Here is a 21,181-nt window from a genome sequence, read left to right as displayed (position 1 = left end):
GTCCTCTGAGATGGAGTCAGGGTTGGTGGCAGCTGTGGGGGTGGGGGCTGTCTCTACTGGGGCAGACAGAAAGGATGAGGACCTTGTCCCCTAAGCCTGGCTCAGAACCAGACTTGCCAACAGGACCTCTGGGGCATCAGTCCTGGCTCAGGGGCTCTGTTAGGCCACACTTTCCCCCAGCTTCTGGCTCTCCTTCTGCCCTTCTGCACTGGGTGGGGCCTAGCTCAGCCCAGCTGCTTCCCACCACTGCCTAAGCCCCAGTCTGATGTCAGCTTCCACGTAGTCTTAGGGTCACTAAAGTCCAAGAGGCCTCCTGGGAATGTGTCACCTTCCAGCGTGGAGTCACACTGGGGAGGGAGACAGGGAGGGAACCTGGAGGGGCTTTAAATGCCTGGCAGTCTCTGAGCGTCAGTCAATTCAGACACAGCACAGGTGAGCCATCTGAGGACCTCTCCTGCAGCTCCCTCTGATTCCAGGAAGGATCCATTGCGACCAAGACTTCTCTCGCCCAGCGAGGAGCCCAGGATGTTCCTGAAGGCTGTGGTGCTGAGCCTGGCCCTGGTGGCCATCACCAGTGAGTAGAAGCTGTCTTTGGACAGGGCTCTCAGGCTCTACTGTGAGTGGAGCAGCGGGGAGAGGCCAGAGGGTGCTTCAGAGTGTCTGTCAGCCCCCAGTTGGGCATGGGTCTTCCAGGCTGCCAAGCAGTTCACAGGAGAGCTGGCCAGTGCCAAGTGATAGGCAGGCACTGGTGCTACCTAGCTAAGCCCAGAGAGGGAAAAATGGCTCGGGCTTCCCCATCGTCATCCAATCTGCAGCTCTGAGCTCATGCAGAGGAGCCAGGAAAGAGATGGGTCCTCATGGATAGCTTTCTGTTTGCTGCCAGGTGCCCAGGCTGAGGTCAATGCTGACCAGGTGGCCACTGTGATGTGGGACTACTTCAGTCAGCTCAGCAATAATGCCAAGGATGCTGTGGAACATCTCCAGAAGTCAGAAGTCACCCAGCAGCTCAAGTAAGTGGGATGTAACCTACAGAGCAGGGCTTCTTAAAGGTCATACCAAGGGTTGGCAAAGGCTGAGCTTAGAGGCAAGACTCCAGCACACAGGATCCTCACTGCCCTGCCACTAACTCCCCGGGGGACTACGAACTCTCTGGTCCCGGCATCCACAGGTGTAAATGGGGAGGTTGGGTCAAATAATTCCCAAGGTGTCTTCCTGCTTTTATGTTTGAGAGTTTGACAAATGACCACATCCTACCACCATGAGGCTCATGGAAGAAAGAGGAGGGAAACATCATGTGAGCTGGCTTCTAATACATTTCAGAAGCACAGGCTCCTATGAAATCAAGAGAAAGCAGATGGGGGTATCTGGGAAGCCTCTGGGCACATACAAGGAAAATAGCACGTATGCTGCTAGACATTACTGGCAAAGGTCGAGAAAATTCTATTACACAATGTGATCCTATGCCACAGCATGCCGGGGCTGGGAGGGACCTCAAAGTCCAAACTATTTCACAGATAAGGAGGGAAAAGCAAACTTCTTGAGATCACATGATGGTAGATAATGGCACTCAAACTCAGTGGGAGATCCAGAGATACAAATTCTATGTATTAGTAGTCCATTGCATCCATTTCCTCAAATCATGGTCACCCTAGAGAGGCCCACAAGGGAGAAGATGGGTGGACTCCGTACCCTTCACCACTCACCTGTCCTAGGTAGGGGTGTAGAGGAGAGTTTATACAAACAGACTAGGCCCCCACCTCCCTGCCAAATGGGGATTGAGCCCAGGCCTCACATGCTAGGCAAGTGTTCTACCCCTTGAGTTACACCCCCAGCCCTTTTAAAACAGGGTCTCACTAAGTTGCCCAGAGTAGCCCCAACTTGTGACTCTCCTGTCTCAGTCCCCCGAGCGACTGGAATTCCAGGGGTGGCCTGACAAGGTCCTGCTATTTAATGTTGAATGTAATGGTGGCCCTCTTGTGCCCTTTCCCTGCAGCACTCTCTTCCAGGACAAACTCGGGGACATGAACACATATGCAAGTGACCTGCAGAAGAAGCTGGTGCCCTTTGCCACGGAGCTGCATGAACGCCTGGCCAAGGACTCAGAGAAGCTGAAGGAGGAGATTCGAAAGGAGCTGGAGGATCTGCGTGCCCGCCTGCAGCCCCACGCCAATGAGGTGAGCCAGAGGATCGGAGACAACGTGCGTGAGCTGCAGCAGCGCCTGGGGCCCTACGCGCAGGAGCTGCACACCCAGGTCAACACCCAGGCGGAACAGCTGCGTCAACAGCTGACTCCCTATGTGCAGCGCATGGAGACCTTGGTGCGCGACAATGTGGACAACCTGCAGGCTTCACTGATGCCCTACGCCGATGAGTTCAAGACCAAGATCGAAAGTAATGTGGAGAAGCTCAAGGGGAGCCTCACACCCTACGCGGATGAGCTCAAGGTCAAGATCGATCAGAATGTGGAGGAGCTGCGCCGCAGCCTGGCCCCCTACGCACAGGATGTCCAGGAGAAGCTCAACCACCAGCTAGAGGGCCTGGCCTTTCAGATGAAGAAGAACGCGGAGGAGCTCAAGGCCAAGATTGCTGCCAATGCTGACAACCTGAGGCAGAAGCTGACGCCTGTGGCGGAGGATGTGCAAAACAAGCTGAGGGGCAACACGGAGGGGTTGCAGAAGTCCCTGGCGGAGCTGAGCGGCCACCTGGACCGACAGGTGGAGGAGTTCCGGCGCACCGTGGAACCCTACGGGGAGAACTTCAACAGAGCTTTGGTGCAGCAGATGGAGCAGCTCCGACAGAAGCTGGGTCCCTATGCGGGGGACGTGGAAGGCCACTTGAGCTTCCTGGAGAAGGACCTGAGGGACAAGGTCAACTCCTTCTTCAGCTCCCTGAAAAAGGAGAGCCAGGACAAGCCCCTGGCCCTCCCAGAGCAGGAGCAAGAGCAGGAGCAGAAGCAGCCCATCCAGGTGGAGAGCTGAGCTGCCCCTGGTGCCCCGCGCCCACCTCCACAGACACCTGCCCTGCCCTGCCGCCTGTCTGTCAGACTGTCCCTAAGCATTTCTTGTATGCGCTTGAGGACACCTGTCCTGTGGAAAGCGATGCCCCCTCTCACTATTCAATAAAGTCACTGAGAAGCTAGCCTCTTCTGGTTGCCATGTGACTCCTTGTGGCTGGCCCGAGGTGGGAAGGAGACCACTGCTGACAAAGCTTATTAGTGGCCTGACAGGGTGACACCAAGGGCTGAGATGGTGAAACTTCAGGAGGGACAAGGGCTGGTGTGATGGAGAGGAGTATGTGAGGTGTGCTCTAAGAAGAGATAGAAAAAAGTGTCACACAACCTCCAAAGACAAAATAAAGTCCTAAAGCCAACAAACAGTTATTGCACATCCTTGATGTGCCAGTCATTGCTCTGGACAATGAGCAGATAGTTTTTGTGGGACTGTGTGCCTAACACTGGGTTTCACACTGAGAGGGACACCTAGAAGTGGTCGCTGGCTTTGGAGAGCTTACTATACAGTCCTACCTTTTATGTTCTTGCCTTTAACTTATTTATGTAAAGGTGAGTGTAGCCAAGCTTACCCCACCCCGTTATAAACGTGATTCATGCTTGCTTGAGAAATCTATCCACCCATGTCTAAACCCATGGTCTCCAGAGTTGGGGAAAAAGGTCTAGGGATATAGGTGAGCCCAAGAAGCAGGGGTGGAGCAGGCACCAGCGCCTGCAGGGCCCTGGGATACTTTATGCAGCAGCCTCCTGCCAAGTGGCCTGCCTGTCTGGAGAAGGAGTTGCAGCCACTGGGGTAAGGGACAGAGCTCAGGGGCCCTGAGTGGTATCAGCAAGGTCAGCTCTGGGCAACTACAGCCTCTGGAATAGGCCCTACCCCCACCCGAGAGGCTCAGACTTCCCGGAGGGAGCCTTAGAGATGAGCCACGGTGAACCTTGCCCCGCGGACTTGGCATCTTGGTTATCACCTTTGACCCAGGTCTGTCTAGTTTTCACTTTTCTCCCCAGGCTGGGGTCAGCCCCGCAGGGCTCTCCCGGAAGAAGGCCTGACCATGCTGTGAGGCATACTCCTCAGAGGTGTTCGGGGCCTTCCTCTTTCCCTCCCAAGGGTGGTGACTGGAGAGGCTCTGGCCCTCTCACCAACCTGCCTCTTGGGAGGGACGTGTGCTTGGGAATCAGGCACCAGGGTGTGAATTCTGGCTTTTTGACTGACTACTGGTGATGGGGGGCAGATAACTGAACTCCTCTGGGAAGGTCGGAATAATGATCCTCAGCTTGGAGAGTTGCTCTGAGGTGCTGACGAAGCAAGGGGTGAGAAGCACTTAGCGCATTGGGCCCAGAGTGAACAGGCAATAACTGGTGTGCATCTTACTACTGGAGCACAGTAGAGGTCAGATCTGTGTAATCTCCCCTTTCTATGTACCTCCTCACCCCAGCTCCAGGCCATGTACTCTAATGGGAGGCCACCAGGGCTGGCCAAGGAGACCCCCCTGATTCTCCCTGTCCCCAACTACCCTCACTGCCACACTCCAGGCCAGAAAGGCTGCAAGATGGCCAACTCCACCCCTGACCACTAGCAGGGCCCACTAGCAAGCACTCCTGGACAAGCCCACCGGCACCTGGAGGTTTCCTGGTTTTTTTGGAGAGGGAAACAGAGTATCAGGGCACTAAAACGAAGTGGGGCAGAGGCTGGGTAGAATTTTGAGTAGGTCTGGAAGCTTCAGAGGTGCCCCAGATTTCATGTGAGGACCACCTGACTGAGCATGCCTCACCATGGGTCCCTAGCATGTCCTTAGCTTGGTTCTTGGTAGGAATCCTGGGTGGGACTCCTATGTTTTTCCACCGCCCCAAGGACTGTTCTGCATGCCTCTGAGAGTCCTGCCATAGTCCTGATCCACCTGGATGGAACATGCCCGCTCTCTTGCCCCTGGATTTCTCACCTGGGCCTGTCGCCCTAGTCACTGACCTGGCAGCTGTCTCCTGGTAATAATATTGCTTTTGGCTGTTGCAATGGATTGAAGGTTGATGCCCGCCCCCCAAATTCACAAGTTGAAATCTCAGCTGCCAAGGCGATAATACTAGGGGGAGGAGCCTCTAGGGGGTACTTAGGTCATGAGGGCAGAGCCCTTATGAATGGGATCAGTCCCTTCAAAGAGAGACCCCAGAGAGATTCCCTCCCCTTCCACATGTGAGGACAGAGCGAAACAGCACTATGAACACAGAAGATGCCCTCAGCAGACACTGAATTTGCCGGGGTCTTTGTCTTAGACTTTCCAGCCTCTAGGACTGTGAGAAGTAAATGCCTATTGGTTATGAGCCGGCTACTTTCTGGCATTTTGTCATAGCAGCCTGCGTGGACTCAGACAACCACCCAGCCTCTGAAGCCCCCTTGCTTTGCATGGGGGATTTCCTTCTGATGAGTGGTTTTTGTGTTTTTTTTAAGGTTTGTTTGTTTGTTTGTTTATTTATTTATTTTGGTATCAGGGATTGATCCCAGGGGCACCTAAACAGACACATCCTCAGTCCTTTTTCTTTCTGTCTTTTTTTTTTTTTTTTTTTTTTTTTTTTTTGAGACAGGGTCTTGTTAAGTTGCTTACAGCCTTGCTAAGTTGCTGAGGCTTTGAACTTGTGATCCTCCTGCTTTAGCCTCCCAGGCCAGCTGCTGGAATTACAGGTAAGCACCACCACACCCGGCTCTCTGATGAGTATTGAGGGGACTCAGAAGATGCCTCCCATTATAGACTCTAACAGTGCCAGCCTCTCTCACCTTGAGTCAGTGACAGGGCCTCTGATCAGCCAATCAGATGGAATTGCCCCCAGCAGGTGTGAAAGCAGGGTTGGTGGAGAGGTCTTTCTGTTTGCAGTTTGCAGCCAGGATAGAGCCTCAGTTCAGGCTTTGGTTTTAGAAGTGGCCACAGGCAAGCTGAGCTGCCCTGTCCCTGAGGTGCCCGCAGAACTGTTCTCACTGGTTTAATTCTGTGAAATAATCCTGGCCATGTTTTTCCCCTCAGTTCCTTTATTGTCTACTTTCCAAAACAAATGCTCCAGCTTTCCTAGAAATTTTCTTGAAATTCCTAAAAACAATTTGGCTCAATTCAGCTTTCTACTTATCTCTTCAGGAACAGTATCTGTGGCTAGCATTCAAGAACATTCACTGATATCCGCCTTAGTCCTCAGGGAGGGTTTTCTCTTTCCTTGGCCTTCTTCTCTGCTCTGCCCCAGCTGCTCCCTGCTGGCTTGTCTGAGGGTGCTCTTAGTCCTCATGGAGCTGGGTCTGTCACTCAAGGAAGATAGTCTTCCTCTTCGGTTTCAAGCCAGGGTGTTGACTTGGTCTCCTGTGCCCAGTTGACCCCAGAGTCATTTCCAGCGACTGAGATGATGGCACAACCAAAGATATTAGGAAATGACCTTTTGTTCTCAGCTTGGGCAACCAGCCCCATCTGTCCTTTTGAAAGGCTCTCTGACATCTGCTCTCAGATCTTCCATGAGTCCTGAGCTCAAGAAAAACATACTGATTTGGTTTTGGGAGGTTTTATTTACGGGAAGATAGCCAAGAGATTTTAAGTAGAAAAAAAACAAAGTCCTAACAATTAATTATTAAACAACAGTGTTGCTATGATTGGATCTGAATTGTCTCCCAAAGCACCATGTGTGGAAGCTTGGTTGCTGTGGTATTGTTGGGAAGTGGTGGACCCTTTAGTGGGTGAGACCTAGTGGGAAAAAGTTAGTAATCAGGAGACCCACCCTGGAAGGTGATATGAGGACCCAGGCCCTCCTCTCTCCCTCTTTGTTTTCCTGCCCCCATGAGGTGAGCAACTTCCTCCACCATATGCTCCAACCATGGTGTGCGGCCTTACCACAGGCTCAAAAGGAAAGCCCAGTCAACCATAGACGGAAACTTCTGAATTATGAGCCACAATAAACCTTCCTCCTTTTAAGTTAATTTATCTTAGGTTTTTGTTACAGTATTGGGAAGATGGCGAACACACCCCTTAAGGAAAGCACATGCGTATCTGTATGTGACCATGTAAGGAGGTGAACAGCTAGACCTGAGCCACCTCACAGGGGAAACTGCTGCTTGACAGTGCATGCTGTCTGCCACAGGAGTTCCCAGGAACTGCCAGGAAGGAGACCGCGAAACAGACAGAAGGCTTCAACTGTTTCATGAGCTCCCTGTGCAGGCATTTGAAGAATGCAAAGGGACAGGGGATCGAGGAAGAGAAAATGGAATAAAAAGAGAAGACTAATCCTCCCCACTATGTTGACCAATGAGAAATGTCTAGTGGCAGGAGCCATAGAACTTTTTTATGGCAACAGAGCTGATGTCAATGCTTACTAGTATGAGGTCGTTTTTTAAAGCACACTGTCTGTACCATCTTGACTCATGCAATCCTCACGACAGACTGTGACATCAAAGGTGAACAATCCCAAGAAACCAACGGCCAAATGTTTTTTCTGATATGCGAATGCCAATTCACAATAAGCTGGGTGGCTAGGGAAGAATAGAATTTCTGTGGATTAGGCAGAGGGGAGTGAAGGGACGGGAGGGGGCGGGGGGTAGGAAAGATAGTAGAATGAATTGAACATTATTAGCCTATGGGCGCATATGACTACATGACCGGTGTGATTCTACGTCATGTACAACCAGAAGAATGAGAAGTTATACTCCATTTAAGTGTGATGTGTCAAAGTGCATTCTACTGTTATATATAACTAATGGGAACAAAATTTTTTTTAAAAAGGTGCAGCAGGTGAGGTATAGGCAGTTCAGAATGGTGAGGGATGTTACCCAGCAAGTGTAGAAATGGAACTTGACCCAGGGCCATCCAGAAACACAGCTTTTGTCGGCAACCTGTGATGCCAAGGATTCTTGTGCAGATGGGGGATGCCTCTGCACCAGGGACACGCTCTGGTTCTACCCAGTTGTATTTGAATCCCAGTGTCTGGCTTCCATGACACAGAAATCTGGAAGCCTTGGCAACCACAGAGCTCCTCTTGAGAGGCAGGGGTTTTACTTTGTTCTTTGTACATTTATATAGCACTGGGATTTCAGATAAACTTTTAGCATTACTTTTGAATTGTGATAAAGTATCTATAACACAAAATTTACCATCCGACCATTTTTAGGTGCACAATCCATGGCATTAATTATACTCGCAGTGTTGTGCTACTACCACCACTTTCTGTTTCCTAGATTTTTTCATCACCCCAAACAGAAAACTCATCCACTAAGCTCTGGTGAATGATGCTGCTGTGCACGGGCGAAGGTATTATCTTTTCCAGTCTGTCCTTTCAATTCTTTTGGGTGCATATCTAGAAGTGGGATTGCTGGATCACATGGTAATTCTGTTTAATTTGTTAAGGAACTGCAACAGTGTTGTGTGTGTGTGTCTGTGTGTGTCTGTGTGTGTATACCTGGGGATTGAACCCATGACTGAGCTACTTCCCCAGGTAGCTTTTCTAATTTTTACTTTGTGACAGAGTTTGCTAAGTTGCTGAGGCTGTCCTTGAACTTGTGATCCTCCTGCCTCAGCCTCCAGAGTCTGTGTGATTACAGGTGAGTGCCACCATGCCTGGCTGCCATAGTGTTTTCTATAGCAGTTACATCATTTTACATTTTCACCAGCAACACACAAGGGTTCCTATTTCTTCACATCTTCTCTAACCCTTGTTATTTTCTTTCTTTCTTTTTCTTTCTTTCTGTCTTTTTCTTTCTCTCTTCCTTTCTCTCTCTCCCTCCCTCCCTCCCTTCCCTCCTCCCTCCCTCCCTCTCTTCCTTCCTTCCTTCCTTCCTTCCTTCCTTCCTTCCTTCCTTCCTTCCTTCCTTCCTTCCTTCCTTCCTTCCTTCCTTCCTTCCTTCCTTCCTTCTTTTCTTTCCCTCCTCCCCCCATCTTCCTCCTCTTCTTCTAAATAGTAGCCAACATATGAAGAGTATTATTTTAAAACTAGAACAGAGGAAGCTTCTCCAAGTGCTGAAGCACTTGCCACCCCTGGGAATGTGAGCACAGGGAGACCTGGGCACAGGGTGCTGTGCCAGGCTAAGACTCTGGCCACTCCCCTGTGCCCATCCCCCAAGCTCAGAGGTCAGCAGTCCTCTGAGAACAGCAGAGGAGTCACTACCCGTGAGGTCTCTGGTGCCCTGAGTGGCCCTGATTAGGGCAAAGGGAGAGGTCTGAGGGTCTACCCTCCTGAGGGGCTACTCTGTACCTGCAGGACTAGCAGCTCTTGTGGGATTGTCCCGGCAGGATCAACAGCAGCTCCCGCATAGGGACGCTGTGTCCTCCTGCTGTTATCATAGGACACCCTGTGCTCCCAGGAGGAGGGGCACAGGTCTTGCCTTGCTCTGCAGAGAGAAACAACAAACTTGGGGTTATCTGGGGACTTCCACATCCCTGTTGGGGAGTGCACAGGGTGGGGCCATGGCTATCCTACCATGTGGTCATGAGCAGCAGATAATGGAGGGGGAATTTGAGATCCCAGGTCAGGGGAGAGAGGGCTTGAGCTGCTCTTTCAGAGATGGGGTTAGTGATATGGGGACTAAAGACCTGGGACCGATTACAGGATATAGATTGGAGGGAATTGTCTCATTCTATCCAACTCCTTTGACAATCATCTCTAACAGATGAGCGCAACTGTGACTAAGTCTTTTGAGCTCGCCCCCGGCCCCATTTGTTCGTCATTGTATTTATAAAATGGCCTCCAAGATAGCTCCAGTGATCCTCATCTCCGTACTCACACCCTTGTGTGGACCCTCCCGTGCTAAGGAGAGCTGACCTGGCGTTGAGGATGTCGGGATATATGCTCCCAAGGGTGGCTGGGTCATACAGGGTATTGTGGCTGCTACATTGCTTTCTCTCAGATCATTCACTCTCCTGGAACACAGCAACCATGTCTGGGGACACTCGAACAGCCCTGCGGAGAGGTCTAAGGAAGGAGGAATTGAAACCCCACAGCAGAACCAACTTGCCAGCCATGTTAACGAGCTATCTTGGAAGAGATCTGCAGCCCCGTCCAAGCCTTCAGATGCCATTCTGCTTACAACCCCCGACCCCACCGACAGTGTCAAACAGAAACACATAGCCAAGCTGCTACTCAGAAATGGTGACAGTTCACAAATGCTTTGTGTTGTCCTAAGACACTAAGTTTTGAGGTGATTTGTTATGCAACAAGAGTTAACTCATATATAGAGTCTAGCACAGAGCAAGGCACCACTCAATGGTTTAAGTCAATAAATCCTGCTTGTTCCTCAGACAGGCAACTTACCATCTTCCCAAACAATTCATTCTGTCTTTGGGCAACTTTGTTAAATAATATTTAAAATGAAACTGGCTCTTTCTCATATTGGTGTAGTGGTGTACGCCTATAATCTCAGCTACTTAGAAGGTTGAGGTAGAAGAATCATAAGTTCAAGTCCAGCCTAGGTGACTTAGCAAGACTGTCTTGCTAAAGGGATGGAGATGTAGCTCAGAGGTAAAGTGCTTGCTTAGCATGTGCAAGGCCCTGGTTTCATCCCCAGTACGGCAAAAAAACCTAACCAAACCAACAGAAAAAACAAACAAAAAAATCCAAAAAATAAAACAAAGAAAACAACAGACTCTTTCTCAATATAGATTGTATATTTTAGTCTTATTTTTACTTCTCAGTTTGAAAGTATTAAAATTAAACTTGAGTCCATCTCAGTACCTTTTCTCTACTTGGGTCTTATTTTTACTCTTTTAAACCACAGCATAATTAGTCTTTTATTCATACATTCTGCACACAGGAAATCTGCCCAAAGAGTCTTCCATGTAACCCCAAAGCTTATAGGGGACAATTGAGTCAGAGATACACCACATTTCACAGATGCTTGGAGATGAAGAATCTTGGTTGGTTTCTGAAAGGGCAGAGGTCTTGTGTATCTTATTTATTCTGTGTAACCAGTGCTTAGCACAATGAACTTTGGGTTCTCAATAAGTATTTGCTGAATAAATGAATGTCTTTAAATCTTCTTGTCTTGCTTAGATATATGGTATACGTCTGTTCAGTCTTTACCAGATAATGCTGATTTGTTTCTCTAGGGAATTGTAGCACTTTTCCTTCATCTCTTCCAACAATAGGACATTCCTGGACAGATCTTCTAATGCTTTTATCTTTTCTCTGACATCTTCAATCTTCCTTTCTGGGATATTTCTTCACTTTCTATTCAGTTTTTTATTTTTTGTTTGTTTGTTTGTTTTTACTTCTCTTATTTTTAAAAATTTACAAGGGTTTTTATTACCATCATTATTGTTTTGTGAATGGTCTTTTATACTATCCTGTTCTTTTTTCATTGATATAACGTGTTCTTTTAATTCTCTGACAATAATAATGACATTGAAAATGTTCTTTCTGCGTAGGCTCCATTTTTCCACGTTCCTTTTTGGGTGTTTTTTGTTTGTGTGATTTGGCCTCTATCTTTCATGTTAGGCTCATTCCTAAACTAACTGGTTCTCTTTGGTTGTTTACTTACATTTAAGAGTGGAGGATGTTTTTCTTTTTTCTTTTTGAGATGGGTTCTGCTACTTTGCCCAGGCTGGCCTTGATCTCATGGACCTCCCTCCACAACCTCCAAGTAGCTGCGATTTCCAGGTGCATGTCCCTGTGCCTGGCAAGGGTGGAGGATTTAGAGGTGATGGAAGCTCCAAGCAGTAGCTCGTTGGCTATGAACTTCACTGTGGGGTAAGCCCCTGGAATGTTTAGCTGGAAGAATCCCGCAGTGTGAAAATCTTCAGGTCTTTCTTCTTGAGCTGGTCATTCCCCTAAGAAGTTCCTTCTATTTTGCCTAGAGGGTAAAAGCCTGGATACCAGTGTTCTTAGGGTCAAGTTGAACATATAGAGAGCATATTTTGATTTATGTTATTGTAGTTACTGCTATTATTTTTGAGACAGGATCTTGCTATGTGGCCCAGCCTGTTTTGAATTTGTGGCTCAAGCAGTCCTCCCGCTTCAGCCTCCCCATACTGGAACTACAAGGACATTCCACCAGACCTGGCTCATGATTTAATCCTTCTGTTTGTAGTACAGGACTCCTGCCCTCAACTCTGCCTGGTATTCCTCCCTCCAAAAATCAGTCTTTCCCTTTTTAGAGAATAAACCTTCAATCTTCCGCCAGGGTGAAAGCTAAAGTTCTAAGTTCTTCCTAAATAGTTGCAGCCTGTTTTTCATATTTTCATCTCCACTTTTATAGGCGACTGGTGCCTCCAGTTCAGGGCTGTGTACTGCCCAACTCTGAGGACAAGTCTCTCATGTGGCACACATTATGTATTTGTAAATTTATTATGACAAATTGCTGGCAGATGGCGGTAGAGTGTCTTGAGAAGGAGGCTGCTTCTAATTCACACACAGGTGCATCACGAGCCAGCAGTGGCTCTGCTACCATTCCCCAGCCTTTTGAGAATCCAATCCAGGTGCTCATGAGAATCAAGCTCATCGTCACCCACTGCCAACTTAAGACCAGCCTTCTCAGGCCAGCTAAATCTGTTGCAACTGGTCCATCTGCTTCCTGTGCTTCCAAAATTTTGCTGTGGTCTTTTCTTTCATTCTTCCTGTCCATTATGGGCCCACATATTTTCTAAAAAAGCAAACAAATGAACAAAACAAACAACAATAACGACAAAATCCATTCTCCATAGTTTTAGGAGGGTTTCAGAGAAAAGTGGAATTAGATACATGCATTCAATCAGCCATGTTTTTCTGGAAGTCCACAGATGTCCAAAGACTTTGTGATGCCTCATTCTTCGAGGTCTAAGCCATCCAACCCAACCACCTGGGAGGTTTTCAGCATTAGGGCAGAGGGGTTGTGGACAGAAATGTGCTTGTTCAGAAAAACATTCTTCCATTTATCATGGATTACATGCATTTAACTATAAGGATGTTCATTGTGGTGCTATTTATAATTTAAAATCTTAGAAACAATACAAGGCACAAGAGGAGATTATTAAATAAATTACTGTATGTCCGTGCTATCATCCATTTAAAGTCATATTGAGTGAACATTTATTGACATGGTTGTATACATATGATATACCCTTTAAGTGATAAATTCGGTTTCTAAACATTTTGATCCCAGAAAAATAAATTGGTAAAAAACACATGTAAGTCAGGTGTGTTAACACACCTCTAAAATCTGAGTGCATTGGGAGCTCAGGCAAGAGGATCATGAGTTCCAGGACAGTCTCAGCAACTTGGTGAGATCCTGTCTCAAAACAAAAAAATAAAATAAAAATAAAAAGAGAGGGATGTAGTTCAGTGGTAGAGTAACCCTGGGTTCAATCCCCAGTATCGAAAAAAAAACAAAAAAAAACAAAACAAAAAAAAAAAAAAAAAAACCAAACAAACAAAAAACCAAACAAAACAGAAAAACCATATAAACATGTGCCTAGATAAATAATATGGAAGGACATACAAGTATTTTTTTTCTTTTTTTTTCAGCATTTTAAAATTTTTTTAAATTTTTTATTGTAAGGACATACTAGTATTGATGGTGGAATTATGGGTGATTTTTTTCTATTTTAACATCTGAGGTTTATACTTTCTCTATATTCATTCTTTTTAATATGATCAAAATATGAAGTTATATGTTAATTTTGGGTTATATTTCAATACCTTAACAATCTAGACTCCATACTCAAAAAGTCCATGCTTAATTCAACCCATGGGTCATCTTGGGACACCAGAAGTTTATCCTCTGGGCTACCTCACCTTGATCTTATGCAAAATCACCTTTTCTCAGTGACTTTGTGTTGGCACTGGGGATTGGACCCAGGGCTTTGCACATCCTGAGCACATGCTCTACCACTAAGCTTTACCCCCAGCCAGTAACTTTTTTTGGGGGGGGGGGTCCAGGGATTGAACTCAGGGGCACTCAACCACTGAACCACACCCCCAGTCCTATTTTGTATTTTATTTAGAGACAGGGTCTCACTGAGTTGTTTAGCACCTCATTTTGCTGAGGTTAGATTTGAACTTGAAATCCTCCTGACTCAGTCTCCCAAGCTTCTGGGATTACAGGTGTGTGCCACCTTGCCCAGCCCAGTGACTTTTTAATATAACTCAAAGGACCCTCTATATAAAGTTCCTCAAAAAAGTCAGGCTTATTGGCATGTGCTTGTAGTCCATCTACTCAGAATGCAGAGATTCAGAGTTTGAGACCAGCCCGGGCAAGGTAACGAGACTCCGCCTCTTAAAAATAAATAAATAAATGAATAAACCGTCCCACGGAGATATTTAGTTTGCAAATCATTGGAGAAGTTTCGTTTTCCTGTGAATCTGGTGTGACTCCTTCTTTCTGATTATGACAATTATGTAACTGAAGTTCCCTCTTCCTAGATTTCCAGGAAACTCAAAGCCAATGTGAAGGTCACCTCCTGCACATTTGTCATCTCTTATTGCTTCTGTAATTGTATTCTTTATCAGGTCATAAGTTTCAGCTACTATTTTTATTTTCCCTGGTCCTAAGTTTCTCTCTCTCCCCCCTACCTCCTCCTTTGTCATCCTTTCAATTTTCATTTTTAGGAACCGCAAGTCTTGACCACTATGACTAGTGGTCTATATAAACAAGACCTGAACAAATAAATAATTAAAATCTTTATCTTTTTTGGCACGCTACCATGTTGACTCAGTGTGCTCAGTACATCTCACGGTGGCACAGTCCACGTCACTGCTCCCACCCAGCATTGCGCCACCAGTAGGTGCCCTGACCCAAACACTGAGCTGCAGTCACCTCCCAGACACCCTGGGTCATGATCTGGGAGGGCAAAGAGGCTGTAGCAGCAAACCTGAGGACCTGGCATCCCGGCTTTAGCTAGAGCTAGTTCTGCAGGGAACAGGAGGGAGGGAAGGGACACCAAGGGGACATGTTTAGGAGTGACGACTTCCAACACTGCTGGTTACTGAGCAGCAGCACCTGGGCCATCCCTTCCTTGGATGGCCCTGAGCTATGTTTCCTTTACCCACATCACCAACACATAGACCTGGCTCCCCTGCATTTCCACAGCCCTCTTCTCTCCCAAATCATAAACACCTTGGCTGAGGCGATTGGGTCCCAGCTTCCTCTTGGGCACAGAGGGTCCCTGACTTTGCCCAGTAAGAAGTACAGAAGCTCTTCTTGTGGTCTTGTTCTTATCTCTCAGCTCTGGAACATGAGACAATGCCTTGAGCATGGACTTTGGAGGCAGCAAGACCTGTAATTGGCCCAGGGAAAGACTTTGGACTAGATACTGAACTTCTCTGATCCTTAGTTTCTCTGTAAATAGAAGAAGGACACCAATGCCTACCTTGGACTGTTGACTTGAGCATTAGAGATAATCAGGGTAAATACCAGGGCACGGTAGGTGCTCTGTAGAGAGATCATTGTCACTCAGTCTTTCAAACCTCCTTGGGTCAGCTCTGGAAGGCCTAGAGACTTGGGGAGTGCCCCGGCCCTTCCCGGGCTCCATGCCCTAGCCACACGGGGTCCTTGATCCTCTCCCCAGTGCTCCAGATTAGGGTTTGTGTCTTATTTCTCCCCAGGTTGAGGTTTGGTATCTGGCACACAGCTTGTGGCTCCCCACCTCCAGGTCAACCATGTGGGTCTCAGTGCCAGCTGCCACCTTTTCCAAGATTTTGAATATGTCTTATACCACAGGTAACCTCTTATCTAAATCCACGGTGGCTCACACCTTGATCATCCTGGTGGCAGAACAGAAGGCTCCCTGGCAAGGAAAACTCCCTCACTCTCCTTCCTGAATTGTCCTTTTCCTCCCTGCCCTGTATCCCAAAGGACTACTCTCCCAGTTCTCCCCCTGCTTTCTGGAACAAACTGCTCTACGTCTTGGACCTAGCTTAGACCTCTCCCTCTCCTTCCTGCCCTCAGCGGGGCCTGGCCTTTGAAGGCTAAAAGACTGAAAGTAGCCCATGGAAGTACCTGCTCCCTATTTGTTCCTGCAGCAGGGCAGGGAAGTTTCCAGACCATGAAATCTTGGAGGCTGGTTGCCTAGAGCTACCCTCCCCTGCTCACCCTCATTGTTGACTTCCACATTCACTGAAAACTCAGTCATGGGTCTTAGCTGACCATCTCTCTCTTCCCTCTAGGGCTTGTTGTCTTCGCCGGGACCTCAAAATCTATCCAGCCCTTCATCTCTCAACTCCTCAAAGTCAGTGACCTTCTCCTCCATCTCATTTCAGCTGACCATATATGTTGCAGGTTGGAGACCTGGACTGGTTTCACCTCTGGCACTGTCCTCCTCGCCAGGCACAAGTCCCATCCTCCCCTTACCCATTTTCCCTGACACGCCCACACGCTGGGCTTCGTCCTCCCCTCTTTCCCAACCCTCTGTTATTCCAACAAGTGTCTTGCAGCCCTCGTCCCTTCTTCTTCCTTTCCACTTGTCTGGCAGAACCTCACTCAGGATGAATCTGAGGTCTGCTTTTTCAGCTTCACCCTGTGGAACCCTGTTGGAGAAAATTGTTCTCTGATGTACCATGAAGTCAAGGCCACTGGCCTGGAGTGGGCCCCGGCCAGCCTGTCATGAGCCTTCCGTGTGCTCCCAGGTAGCCCGAGCCAGGGCTCCATCACACCCCTCTTGCCTTCATTCCACCTTTCAGCCCTGCTCTCTGACCTCTACGCCCCTCATACCACTGCATCTGCTTTCCTTGGCTCAACGGGAGCTCTTTGGGTACAAAATCCCTGCATGTTCCCCAGTCCTTTCCTCACTTGGTAAAGTGATATCAGTCACCTTTTATTTTCAAAATTTTATAATGAAATATTTTGAGCATATACCAAAGTACCTAATGGTATGCATCCCTGTGTCCATTACCAAAATTTAACAAATATTAATATTTTGACATTTGTGTCCTGGAATTGTTTTTTTAAAGAAATAAAAACACGATAGATAACAATTCAATGCCCAGTCGCTCTTCCCCCAATTCTGCTTCCTCCCCTGTCGTTATTGGCTCTTCTCTCCCCTGGGTCTAGCCTGAAGGGCCTGTGTCTCCTTTCCATCCTGGCTTCATTCTTTTGTATATATTTATGTAGCCAAATTGATATATAGTATTGTTCTACATGTTATAAAAATGTATGTAAGTAACATAATCTTTTTTAAAAAATATGTTTTTAGGTGTCAAGGGACCTCTATTTTACTTATCTATATGTGGTGCTGAGAATCAAACGCAGTGCCTCATGCAAGCTAGGCAAGCACTTCACCACTGAGCCACAACCCCAGCCCACATAATCTTGCCCGTATTTTTCAGCAGCTTGGTTATTTTCCCCTTACATTGTTATTGAGTCATATCCATGTTAAAGCACGCATATTAAGTGTGTTCTTTCTTGCCGGTTACATACCACTCCATTTTGTAAAGTGAATTATCTATCCATCTGCTGATGGATGGCATTTAAAATGTGTTTTGGTTTGTTTTGCTCTTATAAAAGATGCTTCAATTTTTCTTGAAGCCTAGTATGTGCTCAATTATGGTAAATCTTTTCTGCTTCCTGGGGTATATCATGTTTAACTATTGTTCAAATCTCTTGCTTTTTCCTGCAATTCTAAATTTTGAGAAAATGGTATGGAAATCTCTCACTAGATTTGTCAAATTCTCTTTGTGACTCCACAACTTTTTCTTTTATGTTTTGAAGCTATTTATGAGGTTCAGAATTCTTGTATCTTCCTGACAAACATTTTTTTAATCATTAAGCAATGATCTTGGCTGGGGATGTAGTTTAGTTGGTAGAGTGCTTGCCTCGAAAGCACAAAGCCATGGGTTCGATCCTCAGCACCACCACCAAAAAAAAAAAAAAAAAAGTAATGGTCTGCTTTATCCTGTTTACTTCAAAACTTATTTGTTCTGATATTAAATTATATGCCTGCTTTCTTTTGATTAATATTTTGCTTGTCTTTTAAAATTCTCTTCCACCTCCTGTTTTCCAGCCTTTTGCTGACATATTTTAGGTATGCCTCTTATAAAATCAAATCCGAAAACAACGATAGTAAACCCTTATACAGCACCCGCTGCTGGTTGCTGTTTTTAAAAGGTATATTAAGGAGCTATATTACAGGTGGGTGCCTGTAATCCCAGATACTCAGAACACTGAGGCAGAAGGATTGCAAGTTCAAGGCCAGCCTGAGCAATTTAGCAAGACTCTGCCTCAGAATAAAACTAAAATGGTCTGGGAGTATAGATCAGTGGTAAAGTGCCTCTAGGTTCAATCCCTAGTCCAAAAATAAATAAGCAAACTAAGCATTTTTTCTCATAGATCCTGAAGGTAGGTACCATCCTTATTCACATTTTACAAAGAAGGAAACTGAAACACGAAGTTAATCAACTTATCAAGGTTCTGGAACTAATAAGTGGCAAAATTTGAAGCTAAGAGGCCAGTTTATGGATGCCCTTAATCTATTTAATTTTACCATTATTACCGAATTACCTCTATCACATTATTTTGTATTTTCTATTTACCAGGATATTTCTCGTCTTTTATCATCCTGCTACCCTTTATGGGTTTGTGTTCCTTTTAGGAAACAATTTTATATATTTTTAAAAGTTTGCATTTTAAAAAAAATCAAAATGCACATAGTTGAAAGAGTCTAACAATTAGTTCTATAAGTCAGTATAAATAATAACCAGAGATGCTTCAGCTCCAGCTCCATTTTTCACTCTGAAGGAAAAAAACGAAAACAAACTCAAAACAACAACAAAAAACAAATAAACAAATAAAACCCCAACAAATAAACATAAAACAAAACAAATAACCACTTCTGGTTCTTTAAAAAAAAAAAATCCTGCGTTGTTACTTTCTGACTTTGCAGTTTTAACCTTCTCCTGTCTTTAGGTTTCTGACTCCCTTCTGTGGTCAGTGAAAATTGGTTCTCGCTGGGCGCTGGGTCACAAGCCTGTCATCCCAGGGGCTCAGGAGGCTAATACAGGAGAATTACAAGTTCAAGGTCAGCCTCAGCAACTTAGTGAGATCCTGTCTCAAAATGAAAATAGAAAAAGGACTGGGGATGTGGCTCAGTGGTAAATTGCCCCTAGGTCAAAGTCCCAGTACAAAAAAAAAAAAAAAAAAAAAAGAGAGAGAGAGAGAGAAAAAAGAAAGAAAATTGGGTTCTCTTTCACATGTACAAACTTTTCAAATATCACACACATGCCCCAGATTTACACATGCACATGCAGATTCAGTCTCACATTCTTCTTACTAAAACTATGATGATATATACCATGGTCATGTGCATGTCCTTCACAACTCAATATATTACAGCTTTTGTGTGTTTGTGTGTGTGGTACTGGGGATTGAACTCAGGGTGCTTTCCCACTGAATCACATCCTCAGGTCTTCTTTAAATTTTTCCTTTTTTTTTTTAAATACCTTTATTTTATTTATTTTTATGTGGTGCTAAGAATTGAACCCAGTGCCTCATGCGTGCTAGGCAAATGCTCTACCACTGAGCCATAACCCCTGCCCAAGTTTTTACTTTTTTTTTTTTCCAAGTTTTTACTTTTAAGACAGGGTCTCATTAAGTTGCTGAGGCTGACCTAGAACTTGCAATCCTCCTGCCTCAGCCTCCTATGTCACTAGGATTACAGGTGTGAGTCACTTAGTGCAGCTACTATAACTTTTTTAGTATTCTTTTTTCCTCCCTGTCCTTACTTATTGAGTTTTATTGTTGCTTACTTGGCTTTCCTATATGTTCTAATAAATGACCCTTCAATTCTCATCCAATTGTGTAAATCTGGAATATAGGGAAGTAAGTGAGGGACCAAAATCAAGTCCAGTCTGGGAGATGAAATGGTTAAATCCTGCCAAATATTTGGAATATCCCTTGACACGTTTGAAGAAACCTTAGTGAAATCAACCCAGTCATTGAGCGAGACCCTTCCTTTGGGGCAGGGTGTTTGAACCTTGCAACACACCCGCTTTCCCTCCTGCTCACAGCCCTGAGGGTGCCTGGTTCCTGGATGTTGCATTCATTCCTAAGGAAACAGTGCCATGGGGTTTCCACATCTGCCTCCCAGAGTGAGCCAGGTCTCAGAGGTTGGGCATCTGAGTCACTGGATCCCAAGCTTGCTCTTTCATGGTTACTCCTTTATTCCGGTGGAGTAGATGCTATACTTGTTCCTGAGAAAAGATCATGGGAGGCAGTTTTTTGAGATCCTGTATTTCCTCTCACTCTTAATAGATATTGCAGACTGGTATAGCATTCTTAGTTGAAAATGAGTGTTCTCTCATGATTTGGAATCATGCTCACATTGGTTTTAGCTTCCACTGTTGCTATTGCAAAACCCGAACTGTTCTCAGGTTATCTTTTTTTGTTGTTGTTGCTGCTGTTGCTGCCTCTCATTCTCTCTAGAAGGTCTCAGGATCTTCTCTCTGTCATGATGATGTGCTTAGGGTGGATCTGCTTTTTTCCACTGTGCTGGGTATTAAACTACTAGTGGGTCCCTTTCAGTCTAGAAACTCATTTTCTTTCTTTCTTTCTTTCTTTCTTTCTTTCTTTCTTTCTTTCTTTCTTTCTTTCTTTCTTTCTTATTGTAAACAAATGGGGTACAACTTGTTTCTCTGGTTGTACATGAAGTAGAGGTATACCATTGTGTAATCATACATTTACATAGGGTAATGAGGTTTGATTCATTCTGTTATTTTTTCCCTTCCCCCCCATCCCTCCTACCCCTCTTTTCCCTCTATACAATCCCTCCTTCCTCCATTTTTGCCTCCCTCCCACCCCCATTATGTATCATCATCCACTTATCAGCGAGATCATTTGTACTTTGGATTTTTGAGATCGGCTTATCTCACTTAGCATGATGTTCTCCAATTTCATCCATTTGCCTGCAAATGCCATAATTTTATTATTCTTTATGGCTGAGTAATATTCCATTGTATATATATATACCACAGTTTCTTTATCCATTCATCAATTGAAGGGCATCTAGTTTGGTTCCACAATCTGGCTATTGTGAATTGAGCAGCTATGAACATTGATGTGGCTATATCTCTGTAGTATGTTGATTTTAAGTCCTTTGGGTATAGGCCAAGGAGTGGGATAGCTGGGTCAAATGGTGGGTCCATTCCAGTTTTCTAAGGAATCTCCACACTGCTTTCCAGAGTGGCTGCACTAATTTGCAGCCCCACCAGCAATGTATGAGTGTACCTTTTTCCCCACATCCTCGCCAACACCTATTGTTGCTT

The 21,181-nt window shown here is 45.8% G+C and overlaps 1 protein-coding gene across 1 annotated transcript; it reads left to right on the top strand.

The window, feature by feature from the left end:
* Positions 1-243: 243 nt before the first annotated feature.
* APOA4 (apolipoprotein A4) lies at positions 244-3,138 on the top strand. The gene is made up of 3 exons (XM_079102862.1): positions 244-574; positions 884-1,010; positions 1,994-3,138. Exons 1-3 carry the CDS (start codon positions 526-528, stop codon positions 2,976-2,978), a joined length of 1,161 nt encoding a protein of 386 aa, XP_078958988.1. The 5' UTR covers positions 244-525; the 3' UTR covers positions 2,979-3,138.
* Positions 3,139-21,181: the final 18,043 nt, after the last annotated feature.

This window comes from Sciurus vulgaris, assembly GCF_902686455.1.
Source record: "Sciurus vulgaris genome assembly, chromosome: 11".
Classification (NCBI taxonomy): Eukaryota; Metazoa; Chordata; class Mammalia; order Rodentia; family Sciuridae; genus Sciurus; species Sciurus vulgaris.
This window is presented reverse-complemented; position numbering and strand designations above follow the sequence as displayed.